Source organism: Periplaneta americana, chromosome 3 (assembly GCF_040183065.1).
Source record: "Periplaneta americana isolate PAMFEO1 chromosome 3, P.americana_PAMFEO1_priV1, whole genome shotgun sequence".
NCBI lineage: Eukaryota > Metazoa > Arthropoda > Insecta > Blattodea > Blattidae > Periplaneta > Periplaneta americana.
Genome location: NC_091119.1, coordinates 128,198,124 through 128,208,667, shown reverse-complemented (window position 1 = coordinate 128,208,667; position 10,544 = coordinate 128,198,124). Strand labels below are relative to the sequence as shown.

The 10,544-nt window shown below is 33.9% G+C and overlaps 1 protein-coding gene across 1 annotated transcript in view; it reads left to right on the top strand.

Moving 5' to 3' along the window:
• Window positions 1-282: 282 nt before the first annotated feature.
• LOC138696513 (GATA-binding factor C-like) overlaps window positions 283-10,544 on the top strand; it is a 677,081-nt gene continuing 666,819 nt past the window's right edge. Inside the window, exons 1-2 of the mRNA XM_069821569.1 lie at window positions 283-806; window positions 4,312-5,280. Coding sequence (XP_069677670.1) covers window positions 4,896-5,280 — 385 coding nt within the window. The 5' untranslated portion in view covers window positions 283-806; window positions 4,312-4,895. The remainder of the gene's footprint in view (window positions 807-4,311; window positions 5,281-10,544) is intronic.

The window sequence follows — 10,544 nt, the reverse complement described above, 5'->3', positions numbered from 1 at the left end:
TCCCCGAATAAAAACCAAGGAACGCATTCCTTTTCCCGAAAAGTGAACAACAGTCTGTTATTATCTGTGAGACAGATTGTATGCACACGGATTCTCAGCACGATAACACAAGTGATATCATTTCCCCCTCTGGTAGGTTGTGGCTTATTGTATTCTACACCAGTAGGCGTTATCTAAGTTCGTCGAAGATAGACGATCTTTAGAGTCGGAAACTGCCGAAGTTGGTGAGTTGTATGACGGGAAGAGTGCAGCGGTGTGCGACTGTTTAGTAGTGCGCGAAAGCTCATGCGCGTAGTAAGGGTGGAGGATAGTGGCAGGGCAGAGAGTGGCCGGCCGGACAGACGGACAGTTTCCCGAATTCCGAACAACCCAGTAGTAGTGGCTGGTGGCAGCTGCTACACCAGGACTAATCGCTTGTACTGATCACACATTAATAGGAAATGGGATGTTTATCTGCTAGTCATCAATAGTGTCACTCTTCGAGCCAATCAACGGTCGTCTTCTTTTTTATTTATGGAAATAAAAAAACATCTACAGCAGCGGAAGTGTTTTGTTCCAGAGAGAAGTGGTTATTTTTTTTATTTAAGTTCATCTGAGCAAGTATATTGTGTGTGATGGTGATATGTGATACATAACGAGTTTATAATCGATATCCTTCCACCCAATCTGCCATCTATTCGAACATAAAATTTAAATAATCGAACGAGTTTTATAAATTTCGAATGAAGAACATTATACACAGTTGATAAGTGATAAAACGAAATACGTTAACAGAGTGGATAATATATGATTGGACATAATTGAAGGTATGTTATTTTTAGTCATTTAATAAATTTTTCATTTCTAATTCTTATTCCAAATAAGGTTATAAATAATACGAGTGTTCTTAATTTAAATTTCTTTAATCTTAACCTTCATTTTGTAATTTTTCTAATCGTTGCAAACGACATTCTCTTCCGAGTATTGAAGACAGCCTTTTTTTATGAGCTGTAATTTTTTTTCTGATAATAGCCTAGCATGGGGGCTACGCCCCTCCCGGTTTGATATCGCAACAGTAATTCTCTCGTCGTAAAGAGTATATTTTCTTATCATCCATTTCGTGTTATCTTCGAAGGTTCTTTGATTCTGTCCGGTTGTTTTTATCTTAATGTGCTTAGCCTATCTGTTCCTAGTTAATGCGAGACACGGGTACCTGGGACCTGTTAGGTTTATTGCCTGTAGGATCATTCGTTGTGATAACGAATTCGTGATTGCTGGAGGTGTGGTGTCATGCAGGCAATGCTTTTGTTATTGTTGTATGCCCACATTTGTATCCTTATCTCTGAAACTGATTTCTTTTTTCCCGCGTAATGTGACTTAATTCTAGGGTTTAACGGACTTCGTTATTTACACACCTGATATTAGGTTTTCCCTTCACGTCTTACAACTTAATTGGGATTTAAAAAAATATGTTTACCTTGTTATTGAAGAACATAGTTTTTCTCAGTAGTTAAACTTACCTGTGATATCCGATTTATTTTGAAACAAAGAATAAAGTTAATTTTATTTTAATATTTTATGTTAAGTAGGATAGGCCTGTATAAATAATATTTGTTTACGTACACTGTATAATTATAATTTTAACTTTAGTAACAAACTGTCTTTTTAAGAGATTTAATTTTTATATTATTGCAAGTACACTTTTATAAATTTTTAGATTGAAGATATTAGTTCATTGTAGATAAGCTGAAATGTCTGTTTTATAGAAAAAAAATAGCGTAAAATTGAAAGTAAACATAAGACTCTTATGAACTTGGCAATTATATTTATAGGCCTACATGGAATTTTGAAAACTTACAGCTTTTCTTAAATAAAATTATTACAAACAGCAATGTTCATATTTATTATTCTTCGCGCATTTTTTTTTTCCGAAAACATTTTAACTCTATTCTGTTCAAAATACTTGACGAGATTGTTTTTGGGTTTGCGTTTGTGAATGACACATACTTTTATTCTATCAAAATAGAACCTAGTCGTATTTCGTTTATTAAATGCTCACTGAAGAGCCGTAGGCCTACTAGGTGTTACGTCTCACAGTAAACAAGTATAAGCGATCTCAGTAACATAATGGGAAGCTCAAATTTGTGGTTAAGATATTGTGTATTGTTACCAGTATCGTTATTATCTGATTGAATAGAGAGATTGTGGTTTATTGAAGACATGAGGGACGGGAACTTCTTCGTATTTCTTAGAAAATTGAACAACCTAAGTTACTCACCTTAACGTGTTACTTAATTTTTAATTTTACAAGCCTATTATTTGCAAATGTTGACGTAAAGTTGTTACAAGAACCTTATGTGGATCTTTATGTGATAGGTAATACAAATGAAATTAAAACTTCTAATAGACAAACGTCAAATTTAATTTATAAGCTTAGCTTATTCCAGGAATTGTAGCTAGTAGCTGTAGTATAAGATATTATTTATGATTTTATTTTTCGTTAGTTTCCTATTCAGAATTTTTACTACACAAACGCCAAATTTAAGTTATTTATAGATCATTCCAGAATTATAGTGAAGTTAATATCTAGCTGTAGTATTAACATTACTGGCTTTATTTTATGAAAATTTGTATTTCACCTTTTTAATACATAAACGCCAAATAAGTTAGCCTACAGATTATTCCCAGAATTGTAATTTCCGTTGCGTTAGTAGCTGTAGTTAACGTATTTATGGTTTTATTTTACGTAAATTTTTATGGTGTTGCGTTATAAATGTTGATATGAGAAGACCATTCATTACACTTTCTAAAACTTGTGAGAATTTAACAAAATTATTAACTTGAAACCTGTAGTATTATAAATGTTCCATAGGCCTACATCATTGACGTAACAACACGAACATAATAACTTTTATGTAACAAATTTTGTGTCGTTTGTGAATATTCACAGTGTACTTCTGAGCTTAAGTTCTTGTGAATATCGGAAATTACAAAACATATACCGTAGAACTTGGACTACGTACGTTGAATGAACTTTGTTCCAATTATGTTTTGTACTATTACAAAATATTCATTCATAAGTTATCTTGTTTTTAGATTAGCTCATGACGTGTACAAGTGGATACAAAATCTTTTTATATCAATATGTTGTAGTCTCTCGACGTTGGTAACATTATTTTAAACGGTGTTTGGTTCCACTTAGAGCATAATTTTCAACTTCATACAATCTTCAGTTAACTATAGGCTAATCGCTGTAGAATAATGTGTATAACCCTGGAAAATTTATGACTAATTGTACCTAACCACTAAGATGTAAATGGGGCAATGGAGACAGAAATTTAACTTTTTTTTCGATTAGTCTATGTGCTACCTAAACATAGCAACTTCAAATTTTGAATTTTATATTAAGGAAAATTCTTATATTATTTCTACAATATATAGGTATATATACGTATGTATTTCGTTATTTTATTGTTTAACGACATTTATATAATTACGAAGAGTTTGTTACCTGAACGTAGCCCTATTACTTATGTGGTAATGTAGGCTAATAACGCAAAGAATGGTTGTCTGAAGGCTAAAGAAAATTGAAATGCTCAGAGAAACTGTTTCGATGTATTTTTCAGGATCTGTTATGAATATAATCAGACATACAGTGTCATAGAGATCGTCATTTGAATTTAGGTAGACTGTAAAGCTAGTCTATATCAAACTTAAAATAATCACGATACAAAATGGGGGAATGTAGTTTTGTATTGAGTAAAATTTATAATAGTACAAATACACAAGACTTCTGCGGAGAGAATTGGAGGTGAATATAGAGAAGTTCAGATATTGCGTATAGATATAATATTACATAGAACGTCAGTGATAAAGTATAATGGAACAATTGTAAGATGTTTATATGGGAGATAAAAATCGCGATCATGGTTTCGTATTCAGGCCTTCGTTTTTTTTTTTTTTTTTTTTTTTTTTGTGTAAAACTAACATTGTTGGAGAAATCAAGAAATTCGGCTTTTACTTTTTTTTATTGTATATTAGCCTATCTTTAGTTTTTTATTTAGATCCTATTTTTGTTTTGTAATTTATTTAATGGGTTTTATTCTTGCTTATTTATTTGCTTTTAAATTATTTTATATGTAAGTTTTTGCGTGGTTTAATTATTTTATTATCAGCTCTAGAGTCTAATATTGCGTTTCTAAAGCCCGATCAAAATTCAAAATTTAATTACAGTTAAAACGTAGGTACTTCTTTTAATAAGATTTCAAGTAATATTATCTTTATCCTTAAATCTGGCAATTGTTGAAACGTCTTCACTTGTTTTCTTTCCAGAGATGTCCACGTTGGCCGGGACGACGATCGAATACAAACCCTGCTGTCCGGTCCCAACAGCGTGCGTGGTCCCACCGTGTCTCGGCTAGTGAGGCCGCCAATCCCCGCTCCAGCCTCATCTCCGCTGCCGCTGCAGACCAGAATGTCCTCGACGCATCACATCCGCAACAATGAAGATAAACACCTGCAGACAAAACACAACATAACAGAGACTCCCAAGACTCATCAGGTCTAATTAGCGAGAACAGATCTCTAGGGAGATGTCCGCATAGTGAAGACGAACAACTGTGAAATCTGTGATTTTTTATATTAATTTATAGCAGGCGTTGGGTTCGTCACATCAGGATAAAATTGCATACAACTTTGAAAGACCATAATGACAGTCATTGTGAATCGCATAATATATTACTTTGTGGTTATGTCACAATAAGGTCGGCTTTTATTACATACTTTTGAATATTTTTTTGGATATAAGAACACTGAAGTGATGCGTGGATTGTGAGAAAACAAAAGACAGCGGGGAGTAGGCTAAGTGTAATTGTTTATTTATAGAAAGTGGACGCAGGATTCGAAAGACGGCCGTTATGGATATGACCGCAAGTGAAAACGGACACCACCACCACCACCGGTGGTACGAGACGCCGTCGCGACTAGGCGTCGTAGGACACCAGTCGTCCTCACCGTCGGCCACTTCGAACGGACAGTCCAGCAACATGGGCACCAGCGGCCTCGACCCGAACAATCTCCTGGCCACCAGCAGCGGCGCGTCTGCCGGAAGTGACCACCAAGCCGATATGACGGCGTCGGCAGTCGCGGAACACATGTCGTCGTTCTTCGCGGCGCACCATTCAAGTCTGGCAGCTGTGGCGGCTGACGGATCTGGCACCCACCACCACCGAGCCGCCGCTGCGCGGTATTACCACCAGCAGATGCACCACTCGCCCTACGCGGCCACCGCGGCTTCGCACGGTGAGTCTTGGCGCCATAATCTTGATGCGTTCGTCACTTTCTACAAGTTACGTTATGTAGCCTGTAAAGATTAAGCAAATGACTAGGTTTTCTTTCTCTTAATAATCTTTACTCTCTGTCGAAGAGAGTTAGGTACGTTCTAACAACTACATAGTTACCATAGTTATCCATTACCAATCCACACTGTCTCAGACATCAAAAGATCGTGGAGAAATTAATCTATTAGGATTATTTTCAGCGGTGTCAATTTCTTTCTTTTAGATTGGACTAATTTAATTCAATATCTCTAGGGATACTTATCTTCATTGCTATAGAGATTGATCACTTTTGATCAATAATAATTATAAGAGAATTTACTAAGTTTATTACAAGCAATGACCTTTCGATTCCAAGTAAAGTTTTTCTTTTTCCATTGGTTTCTCATTGCTGTTTCTCGCACACCGCTTGTGTTTAACAACACAAACACAACAATTAATAGGCCTCCTTGTGAAATTAGGCTTCATTTTATTTGTATTTTGGGGAAAAATTCAGTATACAGATACGTCACTGACAACAATTATCTTAAAATACTAAAAAGAGCAGATTTGTCTGTGTTTGTCGAATGCCTATCATTATGCTTACAAAAAGGCACTTTTCAGTGCCAATAATTTATTTTGTTTGCACAAGGTTGGAATTATGGAGTAAGAGAGAAAGGAATCCGTGTTAAACTTATCCGTATTTTGTTTAATGTCTTAAAAATTTACGAATCTTAATCAGTAGGCTCGTATTTAAATTAAACTATTTAAATTTCCTGCACTCAGATTTAATGTCCAATTTGCGTATGAATTTGCAGTGTGCTGTAAAAAAATTGAAGAAAAAAAAGCTGCGCAAGATTTTTTGTGCAGAATCCATCAGAGGCTATGCCGAAAATGTGTACTTAACTTACTGATTAAGATTTCTTATTAAGATATCTTGGTGTGGTAAATCTCGCGCGACTACAGCTCTTCAAATGAGGCGATTAGGTAAATAAATCCAAATAAATTTAAAACTTGGTATAGTGTACGTATTCCTATATAAAACTCACAAATATAATATTATGAAACTCTATAGGAATTTAAATAAAAATCAAATCAAATTTCGAAAATCATACTTTATTTCGCAAAGAGCTTAGCTTTAAGCGGAAATGTTTTCCTTCTTTTGGTATCTCCATCGTCAATTTACGGTGTTCCTGCACCTCTTACACAGACATATTATTCGGAATCTATTCAGCATTGAACTTAGCGCTTAAATTGGCTCAGTGTCACCTTGGTTGTGTTCCACAAGTTGAACTGTTAGGCTGACATTGGAAAACATAGTGAATTGCTTATCTTTGCTATGATGAGTTTTGAAATCGGTCTTTGTACGTCAGTTCATTATTATATTCCCATGGTTACGCATTGGTATCGCTTCATAGCCTTCAAATCTTCACAAATCATTACATAATTAAACGCCTGGGTTATCTTTGCCACAATAAACTTTGCATTGTCCAGGTTTGTTCTATTGTTTTTACATTTCCATGGTTACGCACTTACTGTATATTGCTCAATTACCTTTATAGTTGTACCTATGATCAGAGCTTGGATTCTGTATAAATGATAGTGATCTATATTTTGACTATGACGTCAATTAGAGAAAAATACAATTTTTTTTAACTTTATTATGAATAGCATTGCTTGTAGTGTGCGATTTATATTTCCGTTATTATACAATGACAACACTGTGGGTAGTCTATTAGATATTTAACTAGTGTTAAATGTTAGAGTAGGCCTATCTTGGAAGTAAGTTACGTATAGGAAAGAAAGAACTTTTTATATTCCCAGACTTTCTTCATGCATGTAATCAGATTTTGATAGTTCTTTTAACTTTAGACATTTTTATTACTAAAAAAATATATTATATCGATCACGAAACATAAAAAATTGTCCATACCTGTGGAGTAACGATCAGCGCCTCTGACCGCGAAACCAGGTGGCCCGGGTTCGATTCCCGGTCGGGGCAAGTTACCTGGTTGAGGTTTTTTCCGGGGTTTTCCCTCAACCCAATATGAGCAAATGCTGGGTAACTTTCGGTGCTGGACCCTGGACCGCGCATAATCATTATTATATTAATATCATCACTAATTATTAATACAGACCTAATAATTAATAATATAGAACTTATAATTCACGAAAATATTTATAATAAGCAAAATGAAATTATGAGATCACTAGTAAAATTATATAATCAACCAACAAATTTAATTACTATCATACTTGCTTCTACCAGCATTATCACCTTCATCTCATTCCGATGCGAAATAACCTAAGATGTTGATAAAGCGTCGTAAAATAACCTACTAAAATAAAAAAACATAAAATATTACCTGAATTTTAATTATTACGACTTGAATAAAATATATGCATTTTATGTCATTTTCATAAGCTACAATATTAACCCATTTCGGTCTCAATCTCTCTCTTTTTTTTTTTTTTCCTAAGTTTTTGTATTACAATTTCAAAAAGTCTGAAAAAATAATGTCGTAGAGGGGCGCTGATAATTGAAAACAGTATTTTGATAACTCAGTAATATGATAAGAGGGGGTGAATAGGACCACTAAATGGAAAATTGCAACGCGAATCAGTTAAGTTACTCTGTTTCAACTATACTATAGTTAAGTAGCCTGTTTCTTCCTCTATCTCCTACATTAAACTTAAATTCGTTGCTTTCAAATATTAAATGCCGTTTTGAATCAAGTCGACATACTACATCGTCCTATTCGACCGACGTCGTGCGGGTGAATAGGTCCACATAGATGGGTGAAAGAGACCACTTCGAGGAATGTGGAATTATGACAAACACGCTCTATTTATACCTATCAGACATATTTAGTATTTTCTATAACTTGTTTAATTAATTTTACAATAATTAACATTATTACAAACGCTAGGTGTAACATGTAGAACAAACAAAACAAATGACGCGTAAAAAAACATTTTAAATTCTACAAAATTTACGACAATATTACAAAACCCTGAAATAAATTAGTTTTTGGACAGTGTCCATTGCCTGATCTTTATTATAAATATACGATGTTTCAAGACTTGGATCTGCTCTCGTCTTTAGCTCTTTTCGGGGTACTGACACTTGCTTTTTTTTTTCTAATATGCACGAGGTTAGCGGGGGTAAGGATTTAAGCCTGAAACTCTTTAACGCTAATCCAGTACGTTAACCACTAGACCACCGAATTGATAGCGGACTGGACTAATGTTTAATCACCTCCAAATAAAAATAACAAAAAACTATCGGTATCATGAAATATACCTGAATAGGAGAGTAGACTCAACTCCCGAAACGTCGTGTGTTTCTAATGTAGACTATCAAACAATGGACAATGTCCGAAAAAGGCGAGTCATTAATCATATACCATTGTCACAGAACTGTAGACTTTTAGAGATTCTTCAGTAATTTACACTTAATTATTTTATTTTCTCAGAGCGGGCCGATTCACACGAAATGGTTTAGTGACTTATTTGAACAGTTGACAGCACTGACTCATGAGACATGTCCATTCACCACCCAAACAAGAATCTCTGTATCAATTTTACTTATTAGCCTATCTCACACAGAACAAGATTCTAAACAGTATTCATACTATACAATAATAAGAATATTGTGGGAGTATTTTAAAAACAGCTGTACCCATATTTATCGCATCTAACTTCTTCCTCTTGCAAACAATGATTTTTTCCACAAAGAAAGAAAGACTATGTACGCGCGATTCCAGTTCTATCAGCTTCGAAGGGATTATAAAGTAACCTATGAGATGGAGCACCTTACCAGTGTCGATGCTCTGATATTAAATATTTTCTAAAATTGGCTCGATTCGCCCGATGGGCCTATTCGCCTCCCCCTTACCCTAGTAATAATTGTGATGATCACGATGGTAATAATAGTAGTAATAATAACAATAATAATATTATTATTATTATTATTATTATTATTATTATTATTATTATTATTACTGATGTTATTACAGTTTTCAAGTCCAACTGCTAATAGAGATTAATACAGATTTTTCTCGATGAATTGGAATAAAATTCAGTATTTTCTTTCTGTATTTTCTTTGTAACGAATCTCCATAATTAACTTACTGTAGGCTTACTTACATATAAACAACTGCGACTTACAAAATGACAGTTTTAGAATTTTAATTCAGATAGATAATTACTAGTATAAATATATGTATTACGTTGAGTATAAAAGTATGATTTTCTGTATATATCTTGCGTTTTCCTTCACTGCGTATATGACAATTTAGATTGAAAATAGAAATAAATTTTATTTCACAAAAAACTGTCAATTTTGAAGTTTTTTCTCTGTCAAGATTTTCTCTTCTAATTCTTCATGGAACTGTGTCTATAATTTTAATCATTACAATACGAGTATAAGAAGCTTGAGAAATTACAAAGAAATTGATAGCACCACTTAAACGCCCTGACTTCTTCAATGTAGCAGATCTTATTTCGGTCCAAGTTCTTCTCTTTTGCCTGTTATTCCCATGGCTAACAGCTTCCGACGCTACTGCCTTGTTTGTTGACTACAAAAGTTGATTCGTGAACGAATTGAAGGAACTTATTCTGCAACAAGACAAATTAAAGTTTTAATTTATGTTCACGTTCCATGTTGACCTTTCTGACAGGAATGCGTTCTTTGAAACGCGTTACTAAAATCGATAGTAATGAAAGTATCGTTCATAATTACATCTCAACATTTTTATCAAATTTTCTTAATGTTTAGATTATATGGCATATGATAGTGCAGCAAAGTCATGCCACTTATATGAACGCTCGTTTCTTTTACGTTATCGCAGTTGATTTTTAATACACTCGACTGTCTCTGTAATGGAGACAAATTAGGCCCTATGCTATGTTTTAACTTATTTAAGTTGTATATAGGCTATATTAGGCCTATATTTATTTGAATCAGAGCTTGGATTAGTTTTCTTGTACGAACTTGTATCCATTATTATTACAAAAACAAATAATACTTTCTTGCATTAAAAATGATAGAGAAAAATCCTGAAGAAATTTCAGTCATGAAAACTTCTGATATTTTATGGCGTGTGATAGCCTATTTCTTGTACTCCTATGTAAGGAAATTTGCACTTACATAAGATGCTGAAACTTAGACTACACTCAGTCAATTAGCGAAGTCTTCTTTCAGACATTGTAAATATTACTTATATTTCAATATGTAAAATTTGGTAT